This window comes from Parasteatoda tepidariorum, chromosome 9 (assembly GCF_043381705.1).
Source record: "Parasteatoda tepidariorum isolate YZ-2023 chromosome 9, CAS_Ptep_4.0, whole genome shotgun sequence".
NCBI classification, from domain to species: domain Eukaryota; kingdom Metazoa; phylum Arthropoda; class Arachnida; order Araneae; family Theridiidae; genus Parasteatoda; species Parasteatoda tepidariorum.
Window position 1 is genome coordinate 35,116,973 of NC_092212.1, and position 23,417 is coordinate 35,140,389.

General features: G+C 29.6%; 1 protein-coding gene across 1 annotated transcript in view; it reads right to left on the minus strand.

Moving 5' to 3' along the window:
- Nucleotides 1-7,737: 7,737 nt before the first annotated feature.
- Nucleotides 7,738-23,417, minus strand: part of LOC107445025 (glutamate receptor ionotropic, NMDA 2B) — a 236,863-nt gene continuing 221,183 nt past the window's right edge. The window contains exons 13-18 of the mRNA XM_043047036.2: nt 23,170-23,390; nt 20,766-20,926; nt 19,172-19,353; nt 16,975-17,210; nt 11,427-11,620; nt 7,738-8,051 (exon numbers count right to left, since the gene is read on the minus strand). Coding sequence (XP_042902970.2) covers nt 7,865-8,051; nt 11,427-11,620; nt 16,975-17,210; nt 19,172-19,353; nt 20,766-20,926; nt 23,170-23,390 — 1,181 coding nt within the window. The 3' untranslated portion in view covers nt 7,738-7,864. The remainder of the gene's footprint in view (nt 8,052-11,426; nt 11,621-16,974; nt 17,211-19,171; nt 19,354-20,765; nt 20,927-23,169; nt 23,391-23,417) is intronic.

The window sequence follows — 23,417 nt, forward strand, 5'->3', positions numbered from 1 at the left end:
GAGAGAGAGAGAGAGAGAGAGAGAGAGAGAGAGAGAGAGAGAGAGAGAGAGAGAGAGAGAGAGAGAGAGAGAGAGAGAGAGAGAGAGAGAGAGAGAGAGAGAGAGAGAGAGAGAGAGAGAGAGAGAGAGAGAGAGAGAGAGAGAGAGAGAGAGAGAGAGAGAGAGAGAGAGAGAGAGAGAGAGAGCTCACTTTTAACGAGTAAACTCCGGTTTTAACGAGAAATACTTTTGTGATTCATAATATATATTTATATCTATTTCCACCTCTCCAGCCCAGTCAATCCAATCTTGGAAAAATTTCTGTTTCATATCGTTTTTCGGTACATAAGTCTTATTCAAAGAACACCTCAACAAAAGGTCAATAAAGACAGTTCAATGCAAATTAATTTACTTATTTTGTACTGTGCATAAATAAAAAAAATAAACAAAGCAAGTACTATATTTATAGTTTAAAGTATGTAAAAACGTTTATGAGTGTTTCACAAACCAACTTTTAACGAGCACTGGGTAATAGTGAGCAAATAGGGTGGTCTGTTCGTGCTTGATGTAAGCGAGCCCCACTATAAATCCTAAAGATAAATAAATATGTTTTTGGTTGAAAGGAATTTAGGCTAACAGGAATTGGACTCTATTAGACTATCAGGTCATTCAGCTGTAAGGAAACGCCTTTGTCCGCCTTTTTTCCCTTATAACCATTTTCGCACCCTAAGAACTTAAAAGTTTCACTTCGCGGAGAGACGCATCATAACCACCGGGCTATTAACCCCTTGGGGACGGGTGATTCTGAAAAGCATTCGTACAAAATCAGGATCAGGACGTAATTAAATAAAAAACGGTAACATAAATGTAGTCGTTTCTAATTTGGCAGACATACTTTGCTTTTACTTTAATTATTGTGAGTTTAATCATATATATAATCTATATTAATTCAAAGTATAACTAAATAGTTTTATTTTGAACAAAGTAATGGTGAATGAAATATGTAAATCAAACAATTATAACTCCGCCCTAAAATAAACTGCTGAAGAATTACTTTGATTACCTGTTTTATCTTTTTACCCTGGTTGATACGGTTTTATGCTGGCACGTATTTGTGACAGTCGGCTCGAAAGGGTTAAGGTTTGTTAACTAACAATTTGAGTCCAATTAAAATAAAAATATTTCTTAAATATTTTTTTGTGAAATATGGTACTTTAAAATAGTAATTAATTTGTGTATTTTATTATCAAAGACACATTATTACTGAAATAAATTTTAAAAATTGAGCAAATTGCTTTTATTCGTATAAAAAAGTTTCAACTTAGAACAATAATAATTCACATTTATTTTTCATACATATTTTATATGTATATATGCTTATTTTTACAGATTCCATACATATATTTATATATATAATATATATATTACATTAATATGCAACACGTAGAAGAGCATGCAATATACCAGACATAAAAGAATCATGCATCAGTATACATAAACATGCAAACCCGTTACTTCTACTTTGATATAACGCTAATATCTTATATACATAATAAATATTCCTCGAATAAAGGATTTGAAAAGGAGAAGAAAAAAAACAGGTATAGATAAATAGCTTTAATTTTCTATAAGTAAGCACCATTATGAACCAGCATATCTTTGCAAAAATGGCACAATGAAATTTATATATATTTTTTAAAAAAAAATCAATTAATATAATCTAATAACAAATCTTAATGCACAGAAATCACTAAATTTTATTACTCAATCATATTGCATTTCATCACTCTTACTAACATGTTAGATTTTTTATTAAATGAATCACGCAGAATTTACTAATATTTATTTAGTTCAATTTCATTCTGAATTAAAAAAAAAACAAGGAAAAAAACAGGAATTTCAGCTGAAATAGAAAATTAAATCATAAAATTTAAAAAAAATATGAATGTATTAAATTGATATTTCATAAAAGTCAAAGAAAATATGTTTTGTTTTATTTATTTTCTTTTTTTAAACTAGCAAATATATTTTAATTAGTTAATTTTTCCTATTTATTCCATAATATATCTGACATTGAAAAAGTTGTTTTAAATTCATTGTTTAAATTAAATTGAAAATTGGATCTTACATTTTATTTATAAAACTCATTCAAAATATGCTTATTATTTTTTAAAAAAAAAATCACTCCAGTAAATAATAATGCGTTAATTTTAGAAAAAAGGGAAAAAGATTTTGCTTACATTTTACTTAAGAACTTGATTATATAATATGATTCTAGCATTTTAAATTGCGTAAACAAAAATATTGGTTTTCTTTCATTTTACTTAAAATTTTTTCAACTAATTCAAATCAATCACTAAGCGTGATTGGTCAGACAAATCATAATAAATGTTTGAAAAATTCATACATTATAATTTTTTTAATGTATGTAAATTACCCTTTTCCCGCCGTTTCAGTTATAGAAATCCATAAAAATATACAATCCATATATGTAAAGATATCCATATATATCCCATACTTTGCATACTGTTTCCACAATAATTTGGTAACACTAATACACAGTTAAAAATCATACATTCACTAGATGAAAACGGTTAAATTAGTGTCTGTTAAATCAAAGAAATGTCAACTAATTTTGACTTTTTTAATTACCACTTGAATATTTTTGTCGGAAATTAGGAAGCTGGTTTTTGAATCCTAACTAAACCAATTTTTGATATATCTTTATTTTAAACTGCTTTGCGGCTTACCAGGAGCCTTGTAAGAGGCGAAACAATTAAATTAAAGGAAAATAGTCTAATTACAATTTATTCGATTTTAAAATACGTTCATACGTTCAATAATCAATGTTTAAGAGCTTCATAAGTTTCAAGGAACAATCAACGAATATGCATTGCTTATTTTGACATTCAAATATATTTCAATGCTTTATTTTAATGAATTGGTTTAATTAAGGACAGAATATAATTATTTTTAAGTTTCAGTAATTTCAAAAATGAGTATACTTAAATTATGCTGCGTTTCTCGTGGGGGGGGGTGGCATGTTATTTATAATTCTGTAAGGGCCGAGCTTTCATGAATGTACGGATTAGATATTAATCAAATGTGTAAAAAGCTATAAATCAATCATTTTCGGGTCCGCCATAAATGATGCCACGGTTGAAGGAGAAGGAGGGGGTTCACAAGATTGTGACAGTTTTCAGTGTGAGACAACAAGTAGTGCGACTTCACATATTTTGTTTGAACTTATAACATTTATAATAAACTGATGAAATATTTTTTTGTTATGTAATATATTATTATATTATTTTCCTCTTTTTAATTAAAAAAATACTCATCCAACAATTATCACTGTTATGCTCGCAAATGTTATTAAAACATAGATAAATTTAAAAATAAAATTTAAAATATAATCTATAACCTAGTGTTTTGCTTCTTAACACATTGCTGACCGGCAACTTTTCTGAAAATTACCCCATGTGCCTGGCTATTGTTTTGAAAGCGGATGTGGAAGTAAAGCAATATAAATGCCGTATGATAGAAAGTTAACAATCACCTATATATAATGGTGCATCACAGGTTTTGCAAATATAGGTGGTTTCGTAAAGTTATAATAAATTGGTACAGAATTAAATAGTGAAACCTGAAAAGTAAGGAAAGTTGCGCGCAAGTTTTAAAATAGTCACCACGAGATCACTGCTAACGAAAACACGAGTTAACTCGTGACCGGTCAGCAATGTGTTAATTTCTAGTAGTATATAATATAGTGCGACGCATGCGACAACGGGGATAGGGAGATGTGAGACTTCGTGACAAAGCAGCGCAGGGGCTTGAAAATATTGAAAAAGAAATGCGTGACATCATTTTTGAATGGCCCTAAAACATTGTTTAAATTAAGTATAAGCTTTATATTCTCATCTTATTTAAAAAAAAATATATAAATGTCGATTTTAAAATTACTAATATGTACTTGTAATAATAGATTACTCTGAGGAACAATTTTTTGTTGCATTTATACAAGTATTTGATCATATCTTATTCGGACGTGGGGAATTCGAATCTGAAATTTGTTTTTTTTCCGAAAGCTACATTTCTTCTTAAAAGGATACTTTTGAGTTTAGTTCAGTTTTTCTCTGAATGGGTAAGTTTATAAAGATAAATATCGTATAGTTTTATTTACATAAAGTATAGTTTTATAGTTTTATCGTATAGTTTTATTAACATAAAGTATAGTTTTATAGTTTTATCGTATAGTTTTATTTACCCCTTTAAAATAAGGCTGAACAGGAAAACAGATTACTTATTTCATGTAACTGAAATGTATTATCGCTTTCGTTCTACCACAACATACGCAGTAGAGAAGTGGGGACACTTAATATTCAGCCATTTGAATTTAAAGAAATATTATTTTGAAATATATTATTAAATTGCCTAAAAACTGTAGCTTGTGGAGAGAAACGATTACAGATTTGAAATCAGTGACGCGGAAATATCTTGAATCTTTTCAAAAATATCATGCAACAGAAAAAAAAAAGTTCCTTAGAGTAATTTTTTGTTCCTTTCTAGATAAATGTTCAGAACGATTTACTTACTTCTTTCTTACGCTTTTAAAGAAAAGAAAAAGAACACTTTCAAAATTGCACCCAATCTTCTAGGGTATGTTTAATATATGATTCTTTTAATTTTTTTCTCTCCAAAGATCATTTATCAAAAATAATTTATTTNTCAATATTGGCATTATTTGTGTGTAATATTTACGAATAATAAGTCAAAACATACCTTGCACAAAGTAGCCCCCAAATGGGGCTACTTTGTGCAGCGATAGGAATTCAGTTTAATAATCATGTTTTTAGTAAAATATTGTTATAAAATTGTTAAAAAGATAATTGTTGACATTTTTAATAACAAAAACATCAAGATATGTAAAGGTATTAGTTTGAAAATAATTTTCAGCGTTAAAAAACCATTTATATAAACAATTTTTTCTTAAAAAGAATGTTTATTTCAAAACATTTGAGTTTAAACAAAATGAAACTATATACATTTTTGAACATTGAAGTGGATGATATTTCAAAAATAATAATTATTACATATTCATTAACATTTATAATATTGATAAATTTGAACATAACATGCCTGAATGAACATGACAGAAGTTGCTCTTCAATTTCTGTCAAAATCCCCTGATGTCCTATAAAATATACTTTTATGTGTTAAATCGTTTGATTAATTCATTAGAAAAATCTTTGTGGAAGAAAAATAATAGTTTACCAGCACGTTTCATGCGTTTCTTGTGAATTTTATTAGAGATAGTATTTCTGCGGATTTTGTACTTCCGAGAAGCTTCTGCAATCGACTTACCACTAGCAACTGCTTGCAAAAACTGTTGCAGATTTTCTAAAGTGTAATCACGGTAGTTTCTCGTTCCAGGTATTTTTTTTATAACGTCTGACAATTTTTCGGTCGAAAAAAAAACGAATGAAACTTTGCACAAAGTAGCCCCTCAGAGCATTTTTTTCATTTTCCATTTATTTGTTATTAATTTCAAATTTTTTTTAACTCTAACACGATATAATTGTTTATTAATATGCAAATAAAGAATTTTGCACTTACGACAATTGTTTTATCAACGTCTTCGCATTTCACAGCTAAAGTTTCCTCGCACACCTTTCGACGTCCGACGTTCTCGGAAAGTTGTTGACATTGGATAAACAAAACACAGTCTGAAATTGTTTTAAATTTCGAAAAAATATTTATCGTAATACAGGAGACTACTATCTTCAAATTCCACAAATTTTTAACGTGAAAAAAAACATAATACTGAATAGCAGCACTTGACAAGTGCCAAATTCGAATTTGCACAAAGTAGCCCCACATGACGGTAGTTAAAGTTTAAAAATAAAATTTGAAATATAATCTATAACGTAGTCTTTTGTTTCTTAATTGTTAGTATATAATATAATGTGACGCATGTGACAACGGGGAGATGTTGTGAAGTGTGAGACTTCGTGACAAAGCAGCGAAGGGGCTTGAAAATATTGAAAGAGAAAAGTGTGGCATCATTTTTGAAGGGGCCTAAATCATTGTTTAATTTAAGTATAAGTCTTATGTCCTTAGCTTATTTAAAAAAAAAAATATATAAATGTCGATTTTAAAATTACTAATATGTACTTGTAATAATAGATTACTCTGAGGAACAATTTTTTGTTGCATTTATACAAGTATTTGATCATATCTTATTCGGACGTGGGGAATTCGAATCTGAAATTTGTTTTTTTTCCGAAAGCTACATTTCTTCTTAAAAGGATACTTTTGAGTTTAGTTCAGTTTTTCTCTGAATGGGTAAGTTTATAAAGATAAATATCGTATAGTTTTATTTACATAAAGTATAGTTTTATAGTTTTATCGTATAGTTTTATTAACATAAAGTATAGTTTTATAGTTTTATCGTATAGTTTTATTTACCCCTTTAAAATAAGGCTGAACAGGAAAACAGATTACTTATTTCATGTAACTGAAATGTATTATCGCTTTCGTTCTACCACAACATACGCAGTAGAGAAGTGGGGACACTTAATATTCAGCCATTTGAATTTAAAGAAATATTATTTTGAAATATATTATTAAATTGCCTAAAAACTGTAGCTTGTGGAGAGAAACGATTACAGATTTGAAATCAGTGACGCGGAAATATCTTGAATCTTTTCAAAAATATCATGCAACAGAAAAAAAAAAGTTCCTTAGAGTAATTTTTTGTTCCTTTCTAGATAAATGTTCAGAACGATTTACTTACTTCTTTCTTACGCTTTTAAAGAAAAGAAAAAGAACACTTTCAAAATTGCACCCAATCTTCTAGGGTATGTTTAATATATGATTCTTTTAATTTTTTTCTCTCCAAAGATCATTTATCAAAAATAATTTATTTGCTGTATCATATCTTGAAAAGAATGTTGCTAAAAAAAGTCTGTAGTCCTCTTGTTTTTTGTAACTTTTTTAATTTTAACTTTTTATCGTCTCTCTTCCCATTTCAGAATTAATTATTATCAAAATTATTTTTAAAAGCAATTTATTTACTGCTTCAGAAAAAGCAGATTTTTAGTCTAAAAGTTTGATAAATGAAGTAAACTGTAGGAAATTCTAAGAAATTTGAAGATATGTTAAAATACATATATTAGATGGGTGAAATCTATATTTATTCGAATATTCAAATAAACAAATTTTACAACTTTTAAAACACTATTAAGTCCATTTAACATCTTATTAAATCAAAATTATTTAATTTTATTATAATAATAAAGTTGTTTCATCTAGTATATACGTTAATTTATTCATATTTTGTAACAAAAAGATAAAATTACTTTTTCATTATGAAATCAAAATTATTTGGCGCTAAATAAATAAATTTTACACGAGCTTTCTTTGAAAATTACAACCTTCTCCCGTTTTTACCATACGAAATACACTGTGAAGAATATTTATAAAAACTATATAAAAATCATTAACAAGAAAAGTATTAATTACTTCGAATTATCTAGTAAAAATTAAAGGCAAAAATCTAAGAGATGATTGTAATGAAATTTTTCACCATATATTCATGTACGAAGTCAAGTTATTATAAATTTAGGAAGTATTGCTTTTTAGTACCTAGTACTTTTGAGCAGTATTTACAGTTTCTTAGAAGTATAGTGATTTTTTGTGTAACATAATATAATTTCTTGTTGTATTTCAATGCAAAATATTTCACATAAAACAAAAAATATCAATTAAGTATTCTGCAAAAAAATAGTTAAGATTCTTGCTGTATGTTCAAGCCTGAAATCAAAACATTTCAGTAGAAATTGTTAAGTAAGCGTATTTACATTTAAACGCTGGTGTGTTTTAAAGATCATAATACAGTTTCAATTTCTGCTATTTCCATGTTGTTGAAGTTTTTTACGTAATGTGGGCCATATGGGTGCAGAGGATGAGTTCTATATGCTGGAGGCAGTGAAAAATTAGAAATCCGTGGTTCGTTGCATACAATGAAATTTTGAGTGAGATCTCTTGGCTTAGCGTAATCAGGTGACCATGATCTGAAATATAATAACGTTTTATAAATGAAGCAAGATAATATTCTGAATAAAGATGATCGACAGTTGTTACAACAAAATTATGCACAATTCTACACGTAAAAGAAATAAAATTGATATCAGTACGGGCCTGAACTATTCGAAATACACAAATCAGGAGTGTTTATTTTCTGGAAAAGAGAAAGTGCTGATTGTAAAATCGTTCCATACGTAGCTTGTTTTGGGGAGAAATAAAAATTCTAGGCCACTACACCTTATTAAAAAAGTTATAAAATAAGTACAAGACCGTTTTTCATGAGTTAAAAATAGCTGTTAACATGTTGAAAGCCACGCTAATTTTACATGGCTTGCCCATCTGGTCACGGTAAATAACTACAAACTAAATTTGCAAATAGCCGGCCAGGTGGCCCACCGGTTAGCGCTCCTGACTGCGAAGCCATTGGCTGCAGGTTCGAAACCCGCTCTGAGCATGGACGTTTCTCTCTCTCTTTGTGCTGTCCTCTGTTATGTGTGTGATGTGTGAATGTGGCCCACCCTATAAACGGGTTTGAGGCAGTGTGGCGTAGGCTACGTTGCTCGCCTCCGTGACTTTGGTTCTCAGGTGCCCACTGGGTAACGCTAAATGAGTAACAATTCCGGCATCTTCATAGGCAAAGATTCAAAATTCAGTGCCTGCCATTGAAAAAAAAATTTGCAGATATTAGACTGATTTTGCTATTTTTTAGAAGGTTTAGCATGACATATCTGACAAAAGTGGTGAGTTATATAAGCCAACGAATCATGTAGAAATAGTGGTGGATAAAAATCTACTAAATTGAATTTATTAAACCAAGAATCACAATAATTAAGTAAATTTTGAGTTAATTTTCTGCAATTCCATAAAAGAGTGTACATTTTATAGTTCTCTATCATGTTATACGCTGTCAGCCAGTTGTTTTTCGCGGCCTGTGTGAAAGGTCAATGTCAGCAAGCGGTGGCAGACGCAGCTTAAAAGTAATTTCAGTGTCAGTCACCGGTGGTTGACGCGGCCTAAATGTAATTTCAGTGTCAGCCACCGGTGACTGACGTGGCGCTCAGCGTGTTAAATAATATTGATAATCATGAAACATCTTTTTCTTTCAGAAACAAGTTATTAAGGAAAAGAATTTTCGATTATTTTTATTTTTTTATTTTCCGGGATTGAAACTGCCAACATAAATAGCACCGACTGCAGTTGAAGTCAGTGCTCATTTCATATATAATTTTCATCGTAGTAAATACCATCTGGAACAACAGATTTTAAACCCTGGTCTTATGCAAAAAAATTGATTCAGCTGTATGATAGCCATGAGAGACTATATCAGAAGATCTGCGCATTACATTTTTCGAACTGTTCGTGAGTTAGTTCGCTATCTCTGAATTGTTATGCTGCGCTGCAAAAAAAGGAATACTCAAATATCACGTAGTTATCTTCGTTTTAGACGAAATCATTTCCTGGTATATCATTTCCTCGAAATCGTTTCCGAGCATAGCTTTCACGCGGGCATAACATCATCTTTACATGGCCGCCATATAGATGGAACAACAAGGACATGTTGAACAGAGAGATAAATTACACCTACGCCTGAAACAAGATATGAACTTCAGATCTTCCAGGTACGAGGCTAATTCCTTGACCAACATAACAGGCCGGTCTGCTTAATTTGCCACTTTATTTTAGATTCGTAATTCTAGTTTACTATCTTCCGCACTGCTCCACACTGAGGTTTCGAGTTGAGGCAACATTTTCCTCACATATTTCAGAGCTCGCGCTTTTTTTCCAAATACGAATGACGTGACGAAATGATTCGCAAAATTAACGAAATACGGATTTCGATTGCTGATTCCTGAAAATTGAGAATTTAATTTATGAGAGGGTGAAGGTTATTGGATTGTATAGATATGTGGTAAATCCGTTAAGGGAAAAGTGAAGTGTTATGAATAACTTTCTGAGAGACTAGAAATTTAAGTATTTGTAATACCATTGACTGATGAAGTTCTTGCAGTTCAAGTTAGTTCTGATGTCATCATCTGAAATTCTAAACAATTTTAACTGTTACCATGAAAGGTTGATCATATTTAGTCAAAAGGCTCATCATATTTAATCATTTCTCAAAATACAATAAGAGTAAATAGATTTGTCTTATGCATGGGATGGGTGGCTGAATCCCGGCAAGCGTGCCATTGTATATTACAGCCTAACTAATTAGTTGCACGTGAGGTTTTATTCAAAAAGTAGAAATTTAAGTATTTGTAATACCATTGACTGATGAAGTTCTTGCAGTTCAAGTTAGTTCTGATGTCATCATCTGAAATTCTAAACAATTTTAACTGTTACCATGAAAGGTTGATCATATTTAGTCAAAAGTCAAAAGGCTCATCATATTTAATCATTTCTCAAAATACAATAAGAGCAAATAGATTTGTCTTATGCATGGGTGGCTGAATCCCGGCAAGCCTGCCATTGTATATTACAGCCTAACTAATTAGTTGCACGTGAGGTTTTATTCAAAAAGTAGAAATTTAAGTATTTGTAATACTATTGACTGATGAAGTTCTTGCAGTTCAAGTTAGTTCTGATGTCATCATCTGAAATTCTAAACAATTTTAACTGTTACCATGAAATGCTGATCATATTTAGTCAAAAGTCAAAAGGCTCATCATATTTAATCATTTCTCAAAATACAATAAGAGCAAATAGATTTGTCTTATGCATGGGTGGCTGAATCCCGGCAAGCGTGCCATTGTATATTAAAGCCTAACTAATTAGTTGCACGTGAGGTTTTATTCAAAAATAAATTGAAAATTCATAACGTCGTCTACGGGAACTTTGTCAAATCTTGTAAAATATTATTTAAGCACATAATATTTGATAATTAATGCTTCAGGCTATTATTTTTTTTTAATTTTTTATAACCATACTATTTGAACCGTTTGAAATGTTTACCAACAATAAAATCTAAGTTTGTATATTTGCTTTATTTCTAACATTATTTTAATTATCCGTTACTCAGACATATAGGGGATCAATGCTGTTTACGTAAAAATAAAATTTTATCCACTCCTCATTTTCCAAACAGGTTGGCCATCCATGGACTAGTATCATATGTGTTTTCTTATAGCACTGGTCTGACTTATAGAAAGATTGCAATTAATTTATGTATAACACAAATTTTGTTTAAGCATACATAGTATATTTTATTTAGTATGTTGTACATTTTAAATAAACGTTTGCACTGATATCCTATGATATATGAATATTGTTTAAACACATAACATTAAAATATCTATACTTTTTTTAAAAAGAAATTATGAAATCTGAAAAAAATGTGAGCTTTATAATCCAAAAGTGTCGAATACCCTTTAAAAGTCGGCGATAAAAGTGCTCCTTGTATGTTTGCTTCCAGTTGCCGAATTTTCAATTTAGCCATGTCTAATTCATGCCGTGTTTTCCACAGCTGGGTATCGCACACTGGGTCTTTACACCGATGATGCTTAATCATATCTGTTGCTTCAAATACCGCACCCCGAAAGCTTAATGATTTTCCCATGCTCTGAAAGAGATATTATTTTATGAAATACAAAAGAATATGTTATTCCAAGAAATTGAAATAATAAATTAATAAAAAAGAACACTTTTATAAATTACAGAAAAAAAATTTATACTAAATTTTATTTTGCATAAAATCTATCAATGTGTGCAATAACACATTCCAATCGAAAGTGAATTGATATTGGGTATTAAGTCAATAATAAAATATGCTAAAAATTCACTTCGGGTAGAAAAATAATTATACTTCCTCTTTGTTATCTTACAGAGAATTACAAGAACTCGGTTTCTATTTTACAAGTAATTATAATTTTTTTAAAAATATTTTGATTCATTTTATTTCTTAACTATAAGGCTCCACAACCTTCTTGCTATCACTCTTAAACCTCCAATAATTATGTTATTGGGAGTTACTGAGCGACAGCGAGCAGGTCCCTTTTACAGTGCTTTTATAAAACAGCTGTTCATGCGAAAGTTGGAACTACTAATTTATATAAGTACTAAAAAGAATTGTGTTTTTTTTTTACGTTTTGCACGTAAAAATATTTCTCTTTCGTTTCTATAAAGATCTAATAGTGAATATAAATCTAGCTCACTTACCCAATAATAACTCTTACTTCACTGTAAGAAATTGCGGATACAATTACGATAAAAAATAAAGCCACCTTGAATGCAGTATCCGTAAAATTCAATTAACCATGCTATAAATTTTTACCGTAAATTTTTTTATCGTAGTTTTTGCAAAAATATATATTTAGTTACAGTGATTTCACAGTACATCTTACTGTATGTAAAAATTACACTATATTAGATTTTTTGTTCCGTAAAATTGTACGGCAAAATAAGATTTTATGGTAAAAAGTATCGGCACACAATGTGTTTGAGTGTTTACGAGGAAATTTTCATAGCGTTGGCGCAAAGCAGTTTTCTCTTCGAAAGTTTGTAGCCATTCATTTACATACATATTAAAAAGAATTTTATTTGCTTACTCTTTCCACTTCCAAACATTCCCCTTAGGATTCCTTAAGATCTAGTAGCGAACATAAATGATTTTTCTCAATAATCATTTTTAAAATCATATTTAGAATTAAAGATTTATTGTAATAACAAATTTGCTGAGTTTACGGCCCTCATTTAATGTCTTAGCTAACCAATCATGTTGTTGTTGTTGTTGCGTATCCTCATAGATCTGACATTAGTCAGATCAACTCCAAAAAATTGTTGACAGCCAGAATGTCGATGACAAGAAGGGGACCGGAAGTTAAATCCGCCCTGGATAGTCCACCACAATCAATTATATGTTTCGGTGAGGCTGGATGGAGACAGCATTTTTCACAAGTCGGGTAAATGTTTGTGCCACGTTCGAATTTAGGTGACCAGTTGAGAATCTGACCAAGGTCGTCTCGGAGCTTCGATCACAAATGATTCCCAGAAGGGAGACAGGAGATGTTGCGGTGTACCATTGGTGCGTAGGTGGAGTTTGTCAGGTTGATTTTTGTCTATATTTTTCATTGGAGTAAAGTTTCTGATAAGAAAGTGATGACCCGGTGGATATATCTTCCTCACTGCCCTTTTTGGCCAATCTATCTGCTATCTCGTTGCTACCAATATTCACATGTGATGGAATCCATTGTAGATTTACGTCATGGTGCCGAGAAATCTTTTTCATTTTGAGCAGGATAGATATACTAGTTTCATTGCTTGCAGAGGACCACCAATTATGTGGATATATTAATTACAATTTTGAATGCATCATCACATTGAGCATGAAGCTGATCGTTAACTTCAAAATCATTTTACGAATCTTTTTTAGGGTAATTTATCCTTCCATAGTGTAAGTTACATCAAAAACACAAATTGTTAAACGTGTAATAAGTTTAGGCCCCAATTCAAGTAAGTTTATCTTGAAATGTAACTTTATAAGGTAATATTATAAAATAAAGAAACATATCTTTTAGTTTTAAGCGCTTAGTTGAGTATGTTAGAAAACAATCAAAATCAAGAATTTATTAATAGCATAGAAAAATAAAAATATAAGTAATACAGATAAATATTTTTTGATTTGGAATAAAAAATATTTTATTAAAAAAAAACGAAAAAAAAACAAGATTCTTTTCGAGTCTCCAAAAAAGTAGACCCTGACCGATAATTTTTTAAATTTTATTTATTTTCTAAAAGCATGAGAATTTAATAAAATAAAAAAAATGGTTTAATTTGCTTGCGTCTTGCAAACTGAAAAGTGCCGAAAAGAATACCCGAATGACTTTTATTAATTTTATGCTGATGACGATTAATATAATACGGAATTCAGTGAGGAAAAACTGAATCCTTCAATGTGGTTTTTCAAATCAATGATAATGTCTACAAAACTATCTGACTACAATAGGAGACAAACCTTATCATATGTAGAAAAATATACTCTATTGAACATAGTCACTAAATTTTAATTTTTAATAATGAGGTATTAAAAGAAATTGAATATTGTAAATCTATGAACTTAGAAGAAGTTCTCAAAATACTTACAAAATTAACATGTGCTATAGGACTCATTTCAATGAACAAAATGCAATTAATAAATTGTAAAAAAGGATTAGTTACTTAATAAAAAATAGTCTCCCTTGCTTAACATAAAAAAAGCAGAATCAAATTTCTGAAAAGTAATATTTCATAATATGTATGCATAAACTCAACGGAAATACCCTATTGATGTATTGGTTAATGCATTTAATTGTAAAAATATATTCTCAAACTTGTTTCCTTATTTATATGCGTCAACAATCCCTTTATCTTAGAGGTCTATTCATCTATTTCCTATTCACATTCGAAAATTTATAAATAAATTTAAAATTTAGAAGTAAACAATACTAGTTTTTTTTGTCAAAATATATATCTACATTTACCCCATGCATTCTCTATCACATAGCTCGAAACTTATCTTTTCAAGCTGATGAAAATTTTATAGGTACGAAACAAAATTCATTCAAGAAGAAAAGAACTATTTTAGAATTGTTAATTTAGTTTCCCCAACAACTAAGAAAGCTTTTCTAAATGCAGAATAAAGTTTGCCTATTTTCCTGTTCTCAGAAATGCTATGCTATAAAATGCAAATTTTATTTTTGCAGAGCAAAATTATTTTAAAACTGTGGATATGTTTTGAATAACAATTGAATAGAATAGAGATAGTGTAATGAATTTTTCTGGCAGATGATTTGCTTTAAAGCGACAAAGAAAAAAAAGACAATGAATAAAATTTGAGTCGAGGGTTTATTTTTGAAATGATTAATTTCAGCGTGATCTTCTTTTTAAATATAAAATTCATTGTTCTTAAGAAAAGAAGAGAAATTGAAATGTATAGGAATCGTTTCTTCGTTTCAAATTTTTATTCGTGTGTACAGTATGAAGTTCTGTAGTTTAAAATGTAATCTAGCTGTAGAAAAAAATACATTTAGTATTAATATTTTATCTAAAATATAAAATAATTCTGCGCGTCCTTTGTTTTAAAAATATAAAAATCTAAAAAAACATGAATAGAAAAAAAAATCGAAAAACAAATCTAGATGTAAGTGTAAAAATATACTTGGACTTTTATAAAGCATTATTGACAGAAAAATAGTCTTAAATCAGGTTAAATAATTATTAAGGATTATTATTAAAATAATTAATCCTCAAAGCATGCTTTTCACGAATAGTGGTACAGCAATCATTAGAAACCTGTCGCTGAAACAATCAACGGAAAAAATGCTTGGAAAAAAATAATTGGAAGACTGAACTAGATTTAAAATTCGTACTTTCTTGTGTTGAGAGATTACAATAATATAATTTAAGTGACACACTTAACTAACGCTAAATAATTATTAATGCTTACTATAGAGATGCTCAAGCCAGAGGCTAAACTACTTCCTTGAATAGAATAAAACAGTCAAACGTCGCAATTTTGTAGTTGCGAAAGGCGACTAGCTGTTACCACTATTGGACAGTGCGTGTTCCCCCATCCCGATAGAAACATATTCTTAATGGTTATCTAACTATGATGATCATCAAGGGTTTGCCCGTAAACAGAGGTAAGTGAATTGACGTTACCTTAATCAGCATCAGGAAAATAAGTCATAAAAATTTTCCCTAGATAATTTATAAAATTCGTTAGACTTGAGTCACTAAAAAATTCGTAAAAAAAACATGTATGAAAAAAATGGAACTCGGTCTAACGATAAGACTTTCACTTTTGAATGATATTCTTTAATTAAGATAAATAACTAATAATGCTCACAATTAAGATAATCAATCACAAAAACATACTGTCCCTGAATAGTGATAAATTAATAATCAGAGATCAGTGTCACTAAAACACAACTGTCGGAAAAACATAAATTGACTTGAAAAAAAAATAGAAGAACAAAACTACATTGAAGAGCTAAAACATTATGAATAAATTATTTTAAATCTCGTTGCACCTGCTTTGCCTTCAAAATATCTGCCAATCGGCATAGATATTTCAAGTTCTTGGTTGATAAGTGGAAACAGGTTGCACCAAATATCTGAGCAGAGGTCATGCAAAAAAGTTGGAATATTCTGACATAATAGTGTTTGAACTCTGAGTTCTTTTTCTATGACATCCCAAATATGATCTATCGGATAAAAATTCTGTGAGTTGGGTGGACAGAACATTAATTTGAAATTATCGTTTTGCTTTCTGAACTATTCCATCACAATTCACGCCTTGTTAATTGAGGCGTTGTCCTGCTGAAAGCAACTGCTTGAGGTTCATTTTTGAAATTGAAGATTCCTTTTCCAGTTGAAAAAAAGACGCCATGTACGGGTGCAATTAATTCGCATTTATGATGCAGTTTTCAAGAACTGTTCTTCCACAACTATATAGACTTCAGAGCCACCCACGAGAACGACTGCCCTCTCTCAAATTCATTTATGTTTTCCAAGTAGGGCCACAAATGCTCTATTTGATTAAGGTCAGGTGAATTTGGGGGCCAAGACATGACTTGAAAGTCACTGAAATGTTCCTCGACGATTCGACCTTTTTGACACGGTGCATTATCCTGTCGGTTAAAACCATCCCCGCAGGAAACACTGTTATAATGAATGTGTGAACCTGGTCTGCAACTATGTTTAAATTGCTTACAGACGTCAGGGATTGTTCCATGAAGATTATGGGTCCTAATATTCCCCATGAAAACATTGTTCCTGGGCGAGGAATCAGGAAAATCTGGGCGAGCCCATTGTTATAGATGGAGGGTGGTCATAATGTAATGGGTGTATATTCTATATCACAATGATCTGTGAACTTAAAATTAACTTTTGTCTAGTTCAATAATAGAAATAAATTATTTCATAAAAGGCTCTTACCAAACTTATAAGCGTGCAGCAATCACCGGTGTCTTTCTTTGCAAGATGCTTGCGGATGTACTTAAAATAAATGTGCTCGAGTATCAAGACGAGGATTGTAAACAACACCCCGCAGCCAAGCAGCAGAAAAGCACTCATAAATTGGTTTACATCCAAAGGTTTGCTAACATTGCGTTTATTTCTTGTTGGTTTGCAAGCACCCTGTAGCCAAAATCTCTGTAACCTTTCAAGGTCACCTAAAGAGAATATATTGAATTAATATACAAAAATTTTGAGAGAAAGTATTTCTAATTGAAAACGATCTTAATCGGCTAGAATAAAAATGCCAATTATTCATTTACTTTGGATAAAAGTACTTCATATCAAATAAGAAATAATGTGATTGCCTAACATGACATTTTTTCGCGATTTTATGGTAAAAATTAAGAAAAAAATTATAATTCTTCAAGAAATTATGTAAGTGTGTAACATACATAAAAACAAAATCTTTTAATATTATATTGATGACATTTTATTAATTTTGAAAAATTTTTAAAACATCTGCACGTTTTGGGTTTTATTTTAAAACGATTTTTTATGACGTAAACGTATAATTTGATGCACGAAGAAAGATATATTCTTTTTCTCTAACTTTCTAAATTTTTCAATATAATAAAAAATCATGCAATTTAAATAGAATTGAAAAATTATGCAAATAAGAAGTCAAAAAAGTTTTTTTACTGACTAAAATTAGATTTTATAAGTAGTAAATGCTGCTCAAAAAAGCTTATTTTTACAACATATATGATGCGTACTCCGCCTAGTTTCTGTTGGAGAATGCACCTCTAGTATGAGAACATTAAAATCTTACACATTGTTCTTGTTTCATTAATTATAATTGTATATGATAAATATATTTCTTGTTTAATTGAAATTTCTCTTATCAAAATTTATCAATTATGTTTTGATGGCTTGTACAAGAAGAAAAATTCTTGTAACATTACGGTACTGTTTTGTAATGACTTTTTAGGGTAAAAAAATCAAAATGAACGATAAAATAATAAAAATCAAAATATACGATATTTAAATCATTTATTTGTTAAATTTCCAGTTCATATGGCAGCGGTTTACCGGAAATTCTGGTTTTCAAAATTACAGTTTTTACTACACGGTAAGTAAAAAATACAAAACTGAAAAAGTTAATTTAACTTGAGTAGTAAATGTATTTATACCATACTCTAAGGTAGTATGATAAAATTGTCTTTTTTATTACAGGTTTTATTGCCATATTTTATTGCTAATTTTATCTAAATTATTACCAATGCGCTACTATAAAAATTACCAAGTTTTTTGGTATTCCCATAGAACCAGAAACGTGGTGAGTTTTACCATATTCTAGTAGTTTTGACCATAATTTTTTCACACAGCGTACTGTTGTTTAACCTCTTCTGAATTGTTACTTCTTCTAACTTGACAGTAAAACTTTATTTCTAACATGTTTTATGGACTCATCCGTAGCAACCATGACTTATTCACCATACAGCGTTTATCCAGTTAGAAGAAAATTCTCACACATATTACAATAAAAATAAAGAAGGGTTAATAAAAATAAATAAAGATAATTTACTTTACTTTTTTTTTTTTTTTTACAAAAAAGAGTAGAAAATTAATTTTTTTTACTCTTTCTGATTGTTTAATCTCTTTATCTCGTTTGAGGAAAAAGAGTATGAGTAAAACTATCAGAACTTGGCAAAATTTGTCATGTTTCTTGCTTTCTGGGAACACCAAAAAGCACAGTAGTTTTTTATCGTACCATATTTCAAACTTATTTACACAGTTTGTAAATAGACGGCACAGTTGACGGGAGGCACTATAAAATGAGTTTTTTTTCCTGCTGTATCCAACTGAGTTATTTGCCGGATCGTCTATTAGTCGCCTTTAAACTACACCCCATCTGAATGTTACAAATGGCGGTTATTTCAAAAACGTTACTCATTGTTCATCAACAGAAACTGATTATGAAACTTGATCAAGATGTATTTTTTTGTTTCCTTATTTAAATGCAACAAACAGTTCTTTTATTTTCTGATTTTAATATACTCTTCAAATGGCATTTGCATATCATTTTGCGGACAACCGGTACCTGATAAATATTTTCGGTTCTTTGTGAGTCAAAGAAAAAAAAAGAAGTTTATTCGATTTTCAATGAAACATTCACCATTTTCTCTGTATCGAATCATTTCTCTGTTAAACATGCTTAAATATTTCGATTTTTTCTGCAGAGCAAATCCATATCCTGTCATGGCATACCATGTACCAACTGTTAACAGGCGACACTCATTATCTTGACCAGCTAAATACTCAAGCACTGTTGCATCATAAATAAAAGCATCGAGCTCTCTGAAAAAGAGGAAAAATAATTAATTCCATTTCGATTTCGACGAAGCAAAATTTATAAATTATTATCATTATCAAATTCCGCAATTTAAAAAAAAAGTTAATACATCTGGAATGAGAACTTTAATTTAAAAGCAAAATTTTTGTTCAATTTAATGGAACTAACATTCAACATTGAGGAATAATGTTATTCCGTATATCAAAAATTTAATGTCTACAAATTAACTGACAAGAAAAACTAAAAGAGATAGAAATGTGCAGTTATTGAGATAAGTATGTTCCTTCGTTCTACTTAATAAAACGATTTTAATCCTATAATTTCAAAATTAGTCACTTCTAAATACAAAAAACTACAAAAAAAGTTTCATGCAATGACACTTTTTGAATGAAAAAAAACTACGAAAATTTAACATGAGATAAATAGCACTTTTGAATGGAAAAAATTAAAAACAATTTTTAATGAGATGGCACTTTTTGAATAGAAAACTACTAAAAATTGTCATGAAGTTCCTTTTTTGAATGACAAAGCAACAATTTCGTGTTTTAAACCATCTGGATTGAAATATTTGCACAGGTGTCTTTTAATTTGGTCCTCAAACGCCACTAAATTGTTTCTGCATATGTGGTAATTTTGAAAACAGTTCCACAATATTCTTAAATCTTAGATGAATCATCTGGGGACGAGTATTCTGATAAAAATTTAGAAACTTAAATGAATAAATTACCTAGATTTTTAAGCAAGCACAGCTTAATTGATTTGTCAAATCATTGTCATATTGAACTCTCAGTACGAGATGGTAGAAAATTTATAACAACCTCGTTGCAAAACTACACACTAACAGTTATTTTAAATGCATACTATTACAAATTTATGCGAGAACTAAACTATTTAGAGTTGCTTCTCTTTATTTTTCATCCATACCTACTTTACAAATTTTAAATTCTGTTTGAAATTTATTTCTAAGGAAGCATTGCAGAGATATTATTCAAATTTATGCTTGAAAAGTTTTTTAAGAAATTTTAGTGTTAATGTGCTACCTCTTTTTACATCACAACAGAAAGCTACATTTTCGCAATATTACCCGTGAATATAACTAAGGCATACCTGCCAACTTTTAATCCTTTCCATTATAATTTTTCCCAGTGGTATTAAAATGGAATTAAAACTTCAATTTTAAGCAAACAAATACCTTGTATTTGAAAAAACTTAAGTTGACAACCATGATCGTAACGCATATTGATATATGTGCTTAATTTTTGTAATAATAGTGGTGATCAAAATCATTTGAAAATTAAATTTATAAAAGAAAAAAAATAGTATATATTTACTACCACTTTAAATATGAAAATAAAATCTTCCGGAAAATCCAGAAAAGTTGGCAGGTATGCTAAGGAGAAAACTAGATCAAATTTACCCTCTCTTCACCGATTCCACGCCTCGTTGTACTGATGTTCTGTTAAACTTTCTCATCCAGGTATAAAGATGAGGCTTGTTGCGCTTCAGGACGGCTTCTGTATTGCCATTAGGTATTGTACCAAATCTAAATGGTGGGTCTTGTATGAAAGGATTCGTCAACTGAAAGGAATATTCATTCTGTTATTTATTCATTCTATTATTTATCCATTCTATTATTTAATTATTCTATTATTTATTCATTCTATATATTATTTATTTATTCTATTATTTATTCATTTCATTATTTAAATACCATGAAGTGACAGTTAATAGGACGGCTTCAGTATTGCCATTAGGTATTGTACCAAATCTAAATGGTGGATCTTGTATGAAAGGATTCGTCAACTGAAAGGAATATTCATTCTTTTATTCATTCTGTTATTTATTCATTCTATTATTTATCCATTCTATTATTTAATTATTCTATTATTTATTCCTTCTATATATTATTTATTTATTCTATTATTTATTCATTTCATTCTTTAAATATCATGAAGTGACAGATAATAGGTCGGCTTCAGTATTGCCATTAGGTATTGTACCAAATCTAAATGGTGGGTTATTTATTCATTCTATATATTATTTATTTATTCTATTATTTATTCATTTCATTATTTAAATATCATGAAGTGACAGTTAATTTCTAGTTTAAGATAGTCATTCATCATCAGTAGTAGAAAGATTGAACATTGCCTAGAAAGTCTGAAAGGGTCAGCGTAACTCTTCCCAGTTTGTCCGTGTGTAGAGCAATTAAAAATCTAAAAATATAATCATAAATAATTTAATAAAAAATACATTAGAGACTCTGTCATCAAAATCTTTATTTAGTTTAAAAATTAATTAGTTGACCTGTTCCCTTTGATAAAAACGTACGTAGAATTATGTTATATCCCTTCGCGTGATATTTCAACTATTTAGAAATTAAATAAATTGTACTTTTTCGTATTAAAGTTCCGTTTTTAAGAGATTGTTAGGTATGACAAATATCATATTGAGTAATGAATTTTTGTTAATTTTAAATTTTTAAAAATAAGGTTGTACTTAAGTTGTAGTTGAAAAAATTTTGAAAACTCATTTAACTATGAGAGTTATTTAATAATTTGCGTTACTATGACAATCGTCCCTTTAAATGAACTAATGAACCTATGGTGGCTTTGGAAGAGAGAATCTTAGCAACAGCCAACGTCATTTAACGGTAAGCATCAATAAATAACACGCGCCATTTAATATTTTTATTAACCACGTTTAGTACTTCATTTATTTAATTTTTGATGCTGTATTTTTTATATTCTTGAATTTTTCAAGTGCTTCGTTTTAGTTGTGGTGACCCAGGGGATAGAACGCTAGTCACCCAATGATTTAACACAGGTTCGAATCCCAGCGAATCCACCCAACTCGCACCGACTAAAGTGCTGGCGAAAAATATCCTCAGTGGTAGACGGATCGTGAGCTAGAGTCCCCTTGTCGACAGGATGGCCGTGGTATGCTATATTGGTTTTTCTTTCATGTAACGCAAATGAGGGTTAGTTTCAGCAAGAGTTCTCCACGTAGGCAAATTTCTCCCAATACTTGATCCAGAAATTTCCTTGTCTTTTAGATTGGGTTCAAAATTACAAGGTTACGGAGTTGAACATTGAAAATTATTAACTTATAGTTGGGTCAATTGTTTAACTACGGTTATAAAATAAAATAAAATGCTGTGTTTAAATAGTTTAAAAAATATATATATTTCAATCTTATTACTCATTAAAATATAATTATTTTTGAAGATAATTATTAAAATAATAAATTTAACTTGTTCCCACTCATTCTCTTACGATAATTCCAACATTATCCTCCCATATTGTAATGCTCCTGAACTAACCCCGAAAATCAATGTGGTCCATTATTTTTGTTAAATACCTCTGTCATGCATAGTAAAAATAGTGAAGTAAAACGTAATAAAATGAAATTTTACGTTTTGTTTTTAAATAGTTTATTCATTGCAATCCGTTAACTCATAAAAATATTTAGAGAAAAATAGTTATCAAGAAAATAATAATTTTTTATCATTTAAAATACCTCCTACATAACATTGAATCCATGTGGTTCATTATTTTTTGTAATATACTACTTATATAGATAGTAGAAAATAATAAAGTAAAGCATAAAAAAATTAAATTTTATGGTTTTTTTATGCAGTCTATTTCAATTCAAATACTCATAAAAATATTCCGTGGAAATAGATATAAAAAAAAATCTTAATCTGTCCTAAAATAACACCAATACCTAATATCGTCCATTATTTTTGTAAGATACTATAGTGGCTTAGATATTAGAAAATAGTAAAGTAAAACAGAAAAATTGAACTTCATGCAACTCACTCTTTTGTCATCAATTCCTTGTAGATCATAATACTCTTCTCTTGTTATCATAAAGGCAGCCAAATTGGCAGTATATATGGCGAGAAATACTACAGCAAACATTGCCCATACATTTGACATGAATCTTGCTGTATAACCTCTTGGGCAATCAACATTCACTGCAGCTCCAAATAAAATTGCCCATACCAGCCAATATGTTCGAAAAAGTGAGAACTTATGATCTTGAAAAGTAAACAAATTTACATTAA